The following is a 14972-nucleotide window of genomic DNA, read 5'->3' as shown; positions in this document are numbered from 1 at the left end:
TAACACTTGTTTGCGTTATAGAACAATATCACAATCTGGTAGAAAAAGGACTTTTAATTTTGCCCCACCTGATCAGGATGAGGTGCATTGACATGGCTTAAGTGCTTGTCATCTCCATTCTTTATCAACTGCTATTCTATAAATTATCCTTTCCTCTTCATGTATTAATTTACCAGTGTTTCATTTTATGGTCTTACCCAAGATCTTCATTCATGATTAGCTGGCATAATTTCTATTGCAGTCTATGTCATGTGTAGCACTAGAAGTATATAAAGTATTTAAAATGGCTTAGATTTTGGGGTATATTTCCAGAGAACATTACACTGAAGCCTAGATTTGTAACTTGTGCAGCTTGCAAGCATATTTACTGTGCAAAGCAGTATTCTTGCTTGTTTATTAAACATCTAGGCAAACATTTAGGGAATGGAGTTCAGTAAATGGAGCACCAGGCTGGGCTTTGGAGGGCTTGTTTAAGGCCAGGTAGGAGCAGGCCACAGGCAAGCATGAATCTGCTGAATGATTAGAGAAGGTCACTTCGTCTCTGCAGCCCTGTTTCCCTTTCTGCAAACTACGACAATTTAGAGAAGCAGGCCCCTTTGCAGGCAGTTTTAAAGTCTGCTAAGAAAAGGTGGCATGCGAGTGTTAAACCCTAATGAATGGACTGCTAATTCCATAGTCGCCATCTGAGGAAAAGACAATTTTATCTGCTGTCTGAGTTCTCCCTCCTAAATTTTTAAAATTGAATTATAATGTTAGGAGAACTATCCAAATACTTTGTGCCGTGCATGTTGGATAAATAGCTTTTCAATGAGCAGGTCCTGTTTGCATTAATTGGAGGTACTGCTGTTCCAGGTAAAGTAAACAAGCTTTCCTCTCTCATTATCACTTTCATAATTAAAGGTGCTGAAGGCTTTTGACTGGCTTAGTTTGGGCACTGGTGGACAGCAATGAGTCATTAGATGTTCATTTACCAGGGAGATGGGCACAATATAAACACCAGAATAAAACAGTGTATTTGAATGAGGAGAAGGGGAGGAAGGAGTACATTAAACTGGTTTTTAAAGAGAATGGAAATAAGTGCAGAAGAAGGCATGGAGAGTAGCGTAAGAGAAGAGGCCACAGGCAGGCATTGGGATCGCAGTTTCGGAACGGAGAGAGATACCAATAAAGAAAACCGTGCAGTCTGCTCTTAATTTCACCTGATGTGATTGAGCATGGCACGCGCCAGTAAGAGGGCTGGGGGAGATCAGTATTATCCTCCGTGTTTAGCAGAGAATACCTATCACTAATTTAAGAAAAATATTCTTGCCCGGGAGGAAAAGAGGGGTCTAGAAGAGTGCACTGGTGCTCTGGGTGAGGGTGCTTGTCTGTAAATACAGTACGTGTGAGTGATGAATGCAGGAAATGGCTGGGAGTAGGGGGGTGGAATTTGCAGCTTGTTTTTATCATTTGTCTCTCAAAACCCCGTTCATGAGGAATGGTGGTGGGCAGTCATATATAAACTTTAAAGAAGCGCTGGCATTTTTTTCCCTAGCATTTAAAAGGTTATGTGCTGCATTGCGAGACAAATAAATCATGATTCACTGCAACAACAGAGTTGCAGTCAGTTATATAAATTGCCAAGGAAGCACTAAATCTGTCACTTTGTGTATTCTGACCATTTAACAATTGGAATGGTGTTTGGAAAGAAAGCCGAGTAGAAACAAGAACCACGTAAAGTGGCAGATGCAATTAGTAAGATCAGTGATGGTGCTTTTAAGTTCATTGTATGGTCATCTGGGTGGACCCATGTGTGCCACATAAAAGGTTTTCTTAGCAGAGTCAGCAGTGTTAAGAGTGGTATATGGCGCAGAATATTCACAAAGTTGTAGCTAAATGTAAATAGCCACTCAGAGAATGTAACAAGCTTATCTGTAGATTTGCGTTTTTGCTGTGAAAACAAATAGCATGATTTTTAAAACCCAGATTCTAATGTTGACTGTGTTCATTACCCTGCCGCCAACACACATGTGCGCACACGTACACTGAGTTCGCTCATGTTTATGCATGTGGGAAGAACAGTGATTTCTAAGGATGCATTTTTAATTACCATCCTCTTTCCAAAACTGAATGTTGGCATCAATGGCTTTTAAGTATACTATTCAATACTGTTCTAGTTTATCAAAGAATTTCCTCAGGTAAAGGAAGACACTGTCAAAACTGCAAAGTTAGGTAGATACTTGAAAAGTGGAAAATTCAAATTCTTTAAAAAAGAAAAAAAAAACTTGATGGGGTAAGTAGCCATGTTCCTTTTTAAGAAGGGTGTAACATTTTGTAAATTAAATCTGTATGTCAGAATGGCTAAGTAGTTTTTTCACCCTTTTTTTAGTTTTGAACAGCTAAATTATCTTCTGTGGATAAAGGTTTGGCTTTACATAGGAAGTTCAAGGAATCATGCCTAAAGTCTCAATGTTTCCATCACAGGAAGACATTTTAAAATTTAGGCTTTTGAAATGACTCTAGAATTTGTGAATGAATATTATATTACACAAAGTAGTTGCTGCAGTTGTTTGTTCAAGTTAATATTAATCGAAATAGGAGTTTACTTAGGTAATTATAACAGGCATGTGCAAACACAGGAATCACTTATTTCACAAAAGATATTTCTTTTCTAAATATACTTGACGTAAACGCCAGACTTGTCTTATTTCAGTATAAACTGTCGCTGCACTCTACCTGTGTCACAAGACAGCGCTGCTCGCACCTGCAAATACAGGTCTGTGGTGCTTGTTGGAAGCCTGAACATCCTGGGGCTCTTTGGACACCAGCTCTGAGCACTGGAACAACTCACTGATACCTTGCAATTTTAAAAAAATTACCTGTTTCTACTTTTGGAACTAAGGCAAAGGTGGTGTAAGAAAGTAAGGAGCTTTACTAAACTTCCCAGTGGATAAGTTTTCTAGAACTACTGATGTAGCAGTTATTAGTTAAGGAATAATAGAAAAATGTACATAACGAGATAGGTCACAGACAGATGATTTATGTAAGAAAAGCATCTCTGAGAATTTGTGCATATTCTAATTGTGTTTCTCATTTTAGCCTTATTTTAAGCTAAAAACCAAAAAAACCAAGCAACACCAAAACCCACCACTTCTTACGTGGTTAGGAACAAAGTACTTGATGGGAGTTAAGGTGTATGGGAAGAGATGACAACTCTGCAGTTTCGTTATACACAGATGTTTTCTATAGCCCACCATTTAGATTTGCACCACAGGCATTCATTTCCTTACACTGCTGTAATTCTTGCCAAACTTCCCAAGATTCAGATTTGATCTTACATTAGTTTTTAAAATATGCAAGTCCTACTGTCGCTTCTCGGATGACTACAGTGTGTGCGTGTGTAGGCTTTCCTAATGTTGACTGTACTCTGATTATAAGTACCATCAGCATAATAATGATGTTTCTGTCAGCAAATATTTCACCTGTTCTGTCAGAGCTGTGCTAGGTAAAAGTACCATAATTAGAGCAAATCTGAGCAAATGTTATATTTGTTGTTAAATTTGGTTCATTTTACATGTTTCATAGTACTTAAGTGGTTTCACTCTTCTGAGTACTTGGCAACCTGTGTTTGAATGGAAATTTCAAAGGTGCGGGGCAAAAGCAATACTGTGAATCCTTCTTGAACTCATATTTTTAACTAGATTTTGGTCTGATAAGGCACCCTTCAAAGAGAGAATGCTCTGTTGAATTCCTGTGTAATTGAGAATCCCAGGGGAGTTCCTGAGGTTGGAAAAAATGTGCAATATATTTCAAAATAAATTGGGATGCTGATCCTCTAAGCCTGTAATACTTCCTGTGCCATTAAAACGTCTTTGATGTTAAACTACTTTGACATCACGTTAATTCCCTTTGTTCCAAAGACCATCTGCCGCGTAGTGTGTTTCTTGGGTTTCTTCACGGGAACACTTAGCAATGACTGTCGGTTTGCACCTCGAGATCCCAGTCAGCGCTGGACGTTTTTACACAGAGCAGTGAAGGAAATGGTATGTCCAGCACAGTGTGTCACCTTTCAAAGAACGAAATCGGTGGATCTTAGCAATACTTGTAGGTCTTCTAGTAAATTGTCTCTCTCTTACTGTAGGAATGTGGGAGAAATTAATTTAATTGAGTTGTAAGTAATTTGAAATAATTTTAGAAAGAATATAGGAAACATGTTGAAATAATTTCTTGGATTTTTGTCAAAATGCTGTTTCTTCTGCCGTTCCCCTTAGCTACCCACATGACGGCATCAGCCGGGTTGGTTGCCTTGGTACCTGAAGGCTGTGTGTGGTGGAGTTTGGCTGTTGAAACAGCATGATTTGTCATGTGGAAGTACGGGCCATTAGCAGAGTGTGGTTTGGCTAGGAGTGCCTTGTGTGCTGCACTGAATAAGTTCCTGTTTTGTGGCTTTCATCTGTGAATGTTAGTATTATTTACTCTTTCTACTAGTTGTCCTGCTAAGGTCAGGTTTGTTGTGTGGAGTGACAGTAGAAATTGCCAGGGCTTTCCCCTTGTTCCCAGAGAGTTAACCACTCCTCCTGTCACCTGAATATGGAAATGTGATTTTGCCCAGCCAGGTTAGGTCTATATTCTGCCTGTACTTAATACCTGAAATGTGGTTTAAAGGAGAAGTTCAGCCTTTCATCCATTCTGGTGTTTTTCCCAGGCTTCATCTTCAGTCCTGACATATTCTGGAGTGAAAATCTCCTCGTGCTAGCCTCCCCATTACACTTTGGTATGATTCTGGCTGACCTTTGCTGTGACACTGGAATTTCGTAAAAATATCTCGGGATTAAATTCACTTTGTTTTAAACTCTCTTCTATGAAAAGCTGAGGTGGGACAGTGCTGGAGAATAAAATCCTCTTCCCATAGAACTGTAATAGTGGTAGCTGAGGCAATACCAGTTTGCCCTGTATCACTTCACCTTTACGTCAAGGGTAAAGAATTCAAGATTTAGTTGGTCTGCTTTTACTTTATTTCAGCTATGGTCCTTTTACTAAGGGTTGAAGCAAATGGAGTAGCTATTCTGGGATCACACAGAATAATCAGAGTCTTCATTTAACCTGTCGAAGGGAAGAGTGAGAGGAGACTTCGCTGCCGATCCTCACTGACTCCATGACAAGGAAGCACAGGTCATCTTTCTCCCTTGTGGATGGGCAGAAGCAGCAGCAGTGTTTGAGAACTAAGGCAGCTCAGTTCAGCACTGAAATAAAGAATGCATTTTAACAGTGATAAACCGTTTGAACCAGACACCACTGGCAGAGTCTCCATCTCCTGATGCTTTTCAGACCAGATATTTTTCTGTTTGAAACGCCCTTGTTAAACTCTTCAATTACTGAACTGACACAGAGATCTGCTGTTAGATGTATTCAAGCGAACATTCAAGTTGAGGTCTAATCTCTGAACTCATTATTGGAAATTCTTATTTACATCTAAGAAGCTGTTAGAATAATGTGTAATGTTACAATATCTGCACTCCTGTTTTCTGCCCTGGAAATTAATTGTAAAACTGAGGATGGGCTTAAGCTTCAGTATTTGGCTTTCAGGTTGCTTATGCAGCCTTCTCTTACCCTGGGGCTTCCTATCTAACGCTCACAAGTGAGGCTGCAGACATTCCCATCTGTGTGGTCAGGAAAGCAGTCAGAGGAGGGCTTCCTGCCTTCTTCTGTCTGTTGGATGCTCTGGAGTATCTCTTTGGTTTATTTGTATGTACTGAATCTGACTTCTTGTTATTTGAGACTGGAACCTTTTCCCCTGTTACATAAAACCACCACAAATGCTGTTTTGGGGTTCTCTGAAGCACTGGTGACTCCAAGTGATACTGTTAGACCTTCTCCGGTACAAGCATGCAGGAGCAGGAGGGCAGAAGTGCTGCTGGGATTGATCTTTTGGAGGCGCTTCAGTCTAGGTTTAGATTTACTAGTTGGTTTAGTGCATAGAAACTCATGAATAAGCAAATGTGTATTTTCAACATATGCTATGGAGCTGTAGATTTGTTTATCATACTGAATATTTCTGTGAATATTTCTGCTGGTTCCAGAAAGACTGAGTCACACTTCACTTATGTACAAGAAGTCTTTGCTCTCTGCTGTCTTACTGCTCCTTTATAACTGCTGTTTAAATCTACTCTCTTCTGTTACTAATCCTTCAAAAGTGGTAGAGGTCTTCAAAGCAGAGATGATCTTTTTTTATAGGAATGGTACGAGTTACGGATGCACAGCTTACATGTGCTTAAGATTGGTGTAAAAGTCATTTACTTTTGATAACACTTTGTGGCATAGAAATCAGTATATATTTTCATTTTTTACATAGATTTAAAGACATGCACAATTAATTGCTTTGATATCATTTTTATGACATAACAGTCATGATATCTCTTCCACCCCTATGCTTAAACCAATCTCTCTCTCTGTGGGGACAAAGCACATGCCACAAAAGTAATAAAAATGATAAGCCCTGTAGTGTAAAGCAAATCTGAAACAAGCCAGGACAGACATATTTTTACATATAACCTAAGTTTAAATTTAGAGTAGTAGATTGATCCCTTACTTAGCCTTTAATAAAACAGGACTCAAGGGTATTGATATCTAAATAAAGAAATAAAACTAATTTCATTCCTTCTGTCCTTATGTATGGCAGTGAGAGAGTAAGACCTTTGTGTTGTAAAGGGAAAGAACGTTTAAATTGCAGTCTTAAGAGGAATTGCTAAAAGGGATGTGTTACAGCCTGAGGACTCTCCTTGAGGTCAGTGCAGTAGGGTGTAGGCTGGAAGGTGAGTCAGAGTATCAACGGGACGCAGATGTGGAACTCGACAGTATACCGGCTAAAAATGATTTCCATTGATTTTAATGAACCTCTACTAGGGATGAATTTAAACCATTACAAAAAAGCGTTGATCTGGTATTTTGCAGCTAGGATCATGTTTCTTATGCTGAATGCCAACGTTCACTTCTCAAATGTCAGCGTTGTTTAATTACTTTATTTCACCTTTTAATTTTTGAAAGTATTTAAAGTGTTGCCAAGCTGCATTCCAGTGGAAAGGCAAGTCAGGTTTGTGTTCGTTCTGTTTCCTTTTGCTTGTATTGAAATAATGCCTATGTACACTAGTCATACTTACTATACCTTAAGTATACATACATTGGGTAAATATTATACATTCCGTATATCATAAGTCACGAGAGGCTGAGGGGCTTATAGTTGCCTATAAGGGTGCTTGCAGGCTAGATCTAATGGACAGTAGGAGCCTGGGAAGTCTGGAGACACCCTTGGTCGAAGTGATAGGTAGCATTATCACTGCCTCTGACACTTATTTTCTGCAAACACAACTGCAGGAGGCAATATTTTATTTGCTTTTATGAGCTCTTTTCTGACCTTTGCAGTCAGTTGAGCAAAATATGAATGTTCACACAAACCGCTTTTTATTTCAACAGCACTGAAGAAAATAACAAGAAACATTGAGTTTTAGATCAAATGCAGGATAAATTTATTGAGGGAGGTGCAGGGAAACTGTAGCTTCCTTTTCCCTTTAATGTCACTCAGGATGGGGTGTGCCCACTGCCATATGAGATGTCGTTTCTCCCCACCCATGGCTGTGGGAGCTCTGAATTTAAGCAGTGATAAATGGTATTTTTAGTCAATGGATGCCATAAGGTAGAATACATGAAAATTAAAAATATGCATACTTTGATTTTAGCCTTGAATTTTCAAGGGTTTGTTTTGGTGTAGATCTATTTACCATAGCTTCTAGGTGGCAGCTAACGATATTTGGGCAGCAGACAGTTTTCAGGTCTGCACACCTTACTAGTTGGGCATAGGAACAATTTGTTTTTACGGTGGGTTAGACACAGAAGTTCAGTCACACTGGTCCAATCAAACTTAATGGTTCAGGATCATCTTTAGATACAATGAGTGCTGAGACAGAAAAAAAAATGCCAAGATCAGGTATTTCTAAGACCACACAGCTGGCTTCTTTTAGAAGGCTTGTGGTCATTCTGTGCAGGTCATCCACAGCAGTCAGCTGTTACACCTTTAGCTCTGCACTTCTCTTTTCCAGACTCTGTTCTGTTTTCAGTGTCTGCTCACTGGTAGCAGCATACATCCACTTTCCATTCTTCCTACTTGGAAATCTATGTCTGTTCAAGATAGAAAGCTTAAAAAAAGTATCCTTCAGGCTTAGAAATTAGAATCATAGAATCGTCAAGGTTGGAAAAGACCCTTAAGATCATCAAGTCCAACCGTCAACCTATCACTGCCAAGTCCATCTATACCATGTCTTCAAGCACTGTATCTATCAGTTCTTTAAATACCTCCAGGGATGGAGACTCCAACACTTCCCTGGGCAGCCTGTTCCAATGCTTGACCACCCTCTCGGTGAAGAAGTTTTTCCTAATATCTAACCTAAACCTCCCCTGGCGCAGCTTGAGGCCCTTTCCTCTCGTTCTGTCACTCGTTACTAGGGAGAAGAGACTGACCCCCACCTGGCTACAGCCTCCTTTCAGGTAGTTGTAGAGAGCAATAAGGTCTCCCCTCAGCCTCCTCTTCTCCAGGCTAAACAACCCCAGCTCCCTCAGCTGCTCCTCATAAGACGTGCTCTAGACCCTAGAAGGTTCTTTAAGCATGTTAGACCTGGGTTCGGGGCTATACAGTTTTGATTATTTATTTATTTATAAGAATAATTTTAGAAGCACTCAAAAATAATTTGAAAAACATTTCTGCGATCTAGGAAAGGGGCTGTGCTGGCAAGTCTTAAGGATAGCCTTCTCCTCCCTTACCAAAGGCATGCGACTGTAATGCATTTCAGTGGAGTTGGTCTCTTTCAGTATGGCAAAATGGCAGGAACCTTAAGTCCCCTATGAGGAAACACAATTTTAGTCTAGTCGTTATGCCATATTTTAGAGATGATAAATATTTTTTAGTAGGCTGATGTACACTGAAAGAACAAACCAGCAATGACCAATGCAATCTCCAACCCTAATATATTTTGTGATTGAATCTTCAGTACTGGATTTTTACTAGAGGCAATTTTGTATTTTGCTTACTAAAAATATCCGAGGGATTTGATGTGATCTGTGTAGCAGAACAGTACATAAATTTCCTAAAGGCCTGGGGATAGTGTTCTGCTGATGCTGCTGTTAGACAATATACATAAAGGCGCATCTGCCATGGCTCTTTCCCTGGCCCATGGCTCTAGTGCTGCAGGGATGGAACAACAGCATTTCTTAGCACAGTGCTGCTGTAAAAAACCTTCTAGGCAAGCAGACTGTTGGTGGGGGGACAGGGACGCATCTGTAAGGTGTCCAGTTGCACAGCACTCCTGCAGTGAGCCTGGTACCAGAGCCATGGCTTCAGGCGGGTTTGATCATCTCTTCCACGCTGCTGGGTTCATCTTGGTGCACTGGGGCAGAAGGTTTATGCAGGGCTCCCATGTGTTTGGTTACCCCGGCACGTACTGGTCCTGAGATGTTACCGAGACTTTGGCCTTGTGCTTGGGACTCCTGGATGTCCTGCAGCCGGAGCAGAATTAGGTATGCCCTTGATTCACACAGGGTTTAGTTGTAAGGGCAGAACGGACACCAGGATACGGCCCCAAGCAATAAATGCTTATGTGGGAGTGACACGTTTTCATCCTGTCTCAGTTTTAATTATACGGCTTCTTTGTTCTCAAGTGGCTTTGCCTTATGGCAGGAGCGCTAGACTTTGTTTCCTCCCTAGTGCTGCTGAGGCGGGGCAGGCTCTCCGTGACTTCTTACCCTGCTTAATTTTCTGCCCATTTGTGTCCTTCATTTCCAGACAGAGATTTCGGTAGCGAACAGGGAGGAGTTTAAGGCATCGGGTGCCCCCTCCGTTACTCCCCTGCGGAGCAGCACCCACTCTCTGCCTGGTGCTTGCAGTGCGGACAGACGGGTTGTTCCTCTTCTCACTACAACGCTTCATGAAATTCCTTAATTAAAACCCCGGGCTGTGAGGTGGCAGCTGACCTCCCGCTTCAGCTGTCGGCAGCCGGTGGGATGGGCAGGGACGGGGTGAATATCAGTGCAGATTATGGACTTTTGGGTACCCCAGTTTTCTCTGTAACCAGACTAATTTTACCCTTAGGGCCTCTGCCTGCCCCTTCCTTCTGAAGGTAAAAAGTAATATCTGTACCTGCTCCCCCGTATGTTTTGGGGAAAAACAGAAGGTGGAGGAAAATGAAGTGATTACTTTAGCATGGAGACCTACAGTTCATTTTGCAAGAGTCCTCTTTTTGCTGTAAGATTTCTTTGGCGTTAGTAGCATAGTATTTATTACAATTAATTACGTTTAAATGGGCCATGTGGTATTTGGAATGGAAGTGAGCACACTACGCTGCGGGGATGGAAAAATATGGCAGCATCCCCTGGGCGGTAAATTTCTGACACAGCTCGGGATGAGAGGATTCAGCTGTGAGACCCTGCCTATTGAGATTTTGGGAATGTGTGACTTATTCCTGTAAGCAACATTGAATTTGACCCATGACGAGGCCAAGCTTGCCTCCCCAAATTTAACTATTTTTATTAGTTGTACACAGATTGATCATTTTACCTTGATGCAGCACTTGCAGAGCTGTAATTAAAAGTGAGTGCTTACAGCATTGGTAGTTTTGGAGAGCAATGCGTGTGGTTTTTTGCAGGTAATAAAATGGAAAATCCAATTTGCAATTGCAAAGCAAGCCCCTGAGTGATACATGATCTTCATAGCGGCACCGGTCAGAGGGTTACGGCTAATCACAGCGCTGGCTTGCGTCCCTGGTGGCCTGTGCCTGAAAGCTGAATAGCGAGCAGCGTGAGCCTGCACCTTGAGCCAGCATAGATTTAGACACACCAGTTTCTAGCTTATTAGGTCCTCTTTGTCACAGTGCTTAATCCTGCTTCCTGATCCTTGTTAGAACAGGGCTGCCGAGTCCCTTAATAAAGGAGATGGGTGCGAGGCTCCTAACGAGGCGCGCTGAAGCGTGAGGCAGTGAGGGCAATTGCCGCCTGACTGACAGAGGGGTGAAATGCTCTCTGCCTGTTGTGATTTCAAAAGAACAGGCCTCAGACAGCTGACAGATGAGCTTGCTAAGGTAATGGTAACTTGTTGATAGGCAGATACGAGATGCATGACATCTTTTCACAGGGTGTAATGGTCTGTCTTTACTCTAATTGTGTTAACCCTTTTCACAGAGAGAAACACGTCAAGGACTAGCTGTAATGTAGAACATGCACTGAAATGGCCAGCAAGCACACAGCTTGCAGCAGCTCCTGTAGCATGCATGTGTGTTCATGCTACTTAGACGAGTGCATTTTGAAAAACTAGTACATCGGGTTGATTTCAGATTTCTCTGACAGCTTGGCTCAGTCAGTCTCCAAAACCTTGTAATTTTTTTTTTGCTTTGTTTCCCATAGTTAAAGATTATTTTTTTTTTTTTTTGTTACTTTTTAGATTTGGGAGGGGTAGGCCTCTCTTCATCGTAAAATTCACAAAAATAAATTTTAAATGGTAGCACACATTTCTTATTTTAATTTCAAGAACACAAGAAAATATTTCAATGGCTAGACTGTCCTGGAATTCAGCCTGTTGTATCCATAGTCATGAGGAGTTTCAGTAGAGCATGTACTGTTTTGGGTTTGGGTGCTAAACATTTACAGAACAAACAAACCAACCAACCAACCAACCCCAAGCAAATGCCTAAAATGTCTCTTAAGTCTTCCTGTCAACAGAATAGGTAAAACTGGCATGTTGCAAGAATGACGTTTTTGTTTGTTTTTCTCAGTATAGAGAACTATAACCACAGATCAGTGGTAGGATCTCGGTACAAACAACACATTGGGCACTGGGAGGGCAAAAAGCCTGTTGGGCATCGCTTGTTGACATTATGCTTGGAGCAGCGATCAAGAAATGCGTTGCAATGCTAAGCTTCAGCAGAGCAAATTCCTACCGCAGTGTCATTCTCCTTTCATTCCTGCAAGCCGTGGTGGAGAGGGATGCTTTGCCGAATTGTCCCATAGGCCTGAAGATTATATTTAATGGTAAAGTTATGCGAGACTTTTAATGCTGCAACAGAGCTAGGAGGTTCAGAGTTAGGAATCAGGAAGCCCCAAGTTCTACTGCGGTTGTACTGCCCAGGCTGAGTGAATTTATTCGCCTGCAGAAGGACACCCCAACACCTATGTGCTATTAAGCCCTGCTTAAAACTAATTTGATGAATAAATATTATATGCAGTGGGCCGAGTTCAATCTGTTGTGCAATATGTAGTAACACTGTGAAATGAATAGAGTGGAACTGCATCCATCATAGTGGGAACTACCATGTCCTCCTTTTCCTCTCTGCTAAGACTGAAATATTTGTTTTTATTATGGTTGTACTCTTTGAAATGAATGAAATGTTTTATATTCACAGCAAGATATTTCTTCCAAATTTTTCATATTTCAAATTTTTTTTCCTATTCTGTTTTGTTTAATCGCTTTCAGGTAATTTGGATTTGACTGGTCAAAAGCAAGTCTTCAAAGCAGAGAACAATCCTTGGGTTACCCCGATTGCTGATCAGTTCCAGCTGGGAGTATCTCATGTTTTTGAATACATTCGTTCAGAGACATATAAATAGTAAGTATTAGATGTCAATTATACTGTAGATGTGGTGTTTTTTTTCCTGTAGTGTGTTTGGCAAAGTGTTATCAGCTACACCCTTCTTTCACAATCCATGCAGTAGCTTGGTATTCAGGGCAAATATGCAAACCTGTACATTTATATTAAGGAATTTTATTGACGAGAAGGTAAATATATGTGATTTAGACATATTAGGAAAACACAAAGACTTTGATGTTGTCCTGCATTTCTTGTTCATTTCTAAGAGCTATTAACATGAAAGATGTGAAAGAGCAAGTATTACAAGCCTCTGAGAAGTACTAATTTTAAGTATGTACAGTAAGGTTTTATAGATTGAAATAGATATTTGTTAACGTTTTTGGATGCAGGTTGTTATGTTCTGAAAGAGACATCCAGAATTCAAAGCTTTTTTGATCTGGACCAATTTACAAAAGTCTACAACCCTGGTAATTCAAATACAGATACTAGTATTTTCTTCAACAGTGTAACTGGAAAAAAATAAACCTCATGCTGGGACTTCTCTATTTTAATTCGAAGTTCCATGTACAAATGCTAAGTCCCCTTTATTTAAAAAATATATTTTAATGATCTAGAAGCATTTCTGTCAATTTTTTAATATGGTAGCTGTCTGAACTCAATTACCAAAGGAGCGTATTTACAAGTGAAGGTTTTGGGATTCCAATTACGTAACTGAGATGCAAATTTCTATATGAAACTAAATGATCCAGCAATGGCTTTTGTAGGCTGTTCTTCATTTACAGGATTTAAGTGAAAAGGATCACAGATGGGAGAGTGGTTACAAAAATTGTGTGTCTCAGAAGTGTCCTGATATTTATGTGGTAATATGTGTTCTCAAGATAGATTTATTCATAGATTTAAGTAGGCTGCAACACCCTTCTTCCAGTAGTACTCTGTACTACAGACATGGTGTAGGAAAACAGCTGTCTATCTCCTTAGACCATCCCTTCACCATTAGTGTAGCTGCATCTAGATTTCTTGATAATGAGACCATCCCTTCACCATTAGTGTAGCTGCATCTAGATTTCTTGATAATGTTTTGTAATTTTTTTTTATTGCCAATTTTATATTTTTGTTTGAGCAATGTAGATTAGGGACCCTTACGCAGTTCTCACACGGACAGCTCTGGGCATCATGAGGACAGCAAAGTTTCAAGGACTGAACTACAGTTTTGAGGGTTTGACCCATATTCAGTCTGGGGAGCTGGGGAGCTGTTGTTATGTATCTAACTGTGGATATATTAAACTGCTCTGGCAACTTTCCTTGTGCAATCAAAATTGATATAAAAGGCTCTGTAATTCATCACTTGCCTCAACTATTGCTCTTTGTTTTAAATTAGCCATATTATGTTTGCTGTCTTGTTCTTTGCTGAGGTGTAACAGTGTCTTATTGGCTAATGGGCTGATTTTGATTTTGTCCACAGTAAATATTTGAAGCCTGTATAGTTAACAGTGGAAGCAAAATCAGATTCTACCCATTAATGGGGGGGTGGGGGGGGTGGGTGTAAAATTAAAGAATCTTTCCATGGCTTGTTCATGGCTTCTATTTTGATCTCAGAAGCTTATTCAGTTAAAATGTCACTATTTTCAAAGATTAGTGATGAAAACCTCATGCATGCAGATGTTAACAATTAGATGTCATTTTTTTATATTCAGCATATAACCATTTTATATTTAAGCCATAAATTAAAAATATCTGCATAATTTTGTTAGAATCCCAGTAGCAACTTCTTTTGATTCTTGATTGTACTTGTTTCACATGCTATAAAGAGAGTTTGTGGATTTTTCTGCTGAAAAAGATTGTTCTTTTTATTTTCAGTTTCCCTTAATATGTGATCTGAAAATTACTTGGATGCCACCTTCTACAGACATTTTTCTGTTTGCATTTGATTTTAGGTGTTAAAACTCATAAGCAATAGCATAATCTAGGTAACAGGTCTAGTAGCATTATTGTGCACAAAAGCAAATAAGCTGTGAACACAGAAGAAATGAAAACTCCTTTTTGTGATGAAATTCTGATCTTTTCCCGCTAACAACTGTACACCACCTTCAACTTCCTTTTTCTTTCAGAGCCTATGTCCAGTGCTGTGTCTTTTTTCTCATTAAGTGAATCACAAGGTTGAGATGTGAATGTAGTAATTTTCTCTGTAGATACCTAACTAAGCAAAACTGAGCTCTTGGCAGGTTTTTTGATCATTCAACCAAAAGAAAAATTCAAAGATTAACTTGCAACATTTGATAGACCCAGCCAGCTTAACTTTTACTCTGAGACAAAGCAGTACAGTTAAAGGGATGATTGGATAGAATGCTGTTTAGATAACCTCACTTGCAA

General features: G+C 40.1%; 1 protein-coding gene across 1 annotated transcript in view; it reads left to right on the top strand.

Moving 5' to 3' along the window:
- The window catches only part of RSU1 (Ras suppressor protein 1), a 110049-nt gene that overhangs the window by 35180 nt on the left and 59897 nt on the right, over nt 1–14972 (top strand). Inside the window, exon 8 of the mRNA XM_087775893.1 lies at nt 12488–12620. Coding sequence (XP_087632019.1) covers nt 12488–12620 — 133 coding nt within the window. The remainder of the gene's footprint in view (nt 1–12487; nt 12621–14972) is intronic.

The sequence above is a fragment of the Nipponia nippon genome, unplaced genomic scaffold (assembly GCF_047370975.1).
Source record: "Nipponia nippon isolate SJK-2023a ecotype South Korea unplaced genomic scaffold, ASM4737097v1 scaffold_1, whole genome shotgun sequence".
NCBI classification, from domain to species: Eukaryota; Metazoa; Chordata; class Aves; order Pelecaniformes; family Threskiornithidae; genus Nipponia; species Nipponia nippon.
Note: the sequence above shows the minus strand (reverse complement) of the source record. Positions and strands in the feature narration are given on the sequence as shown.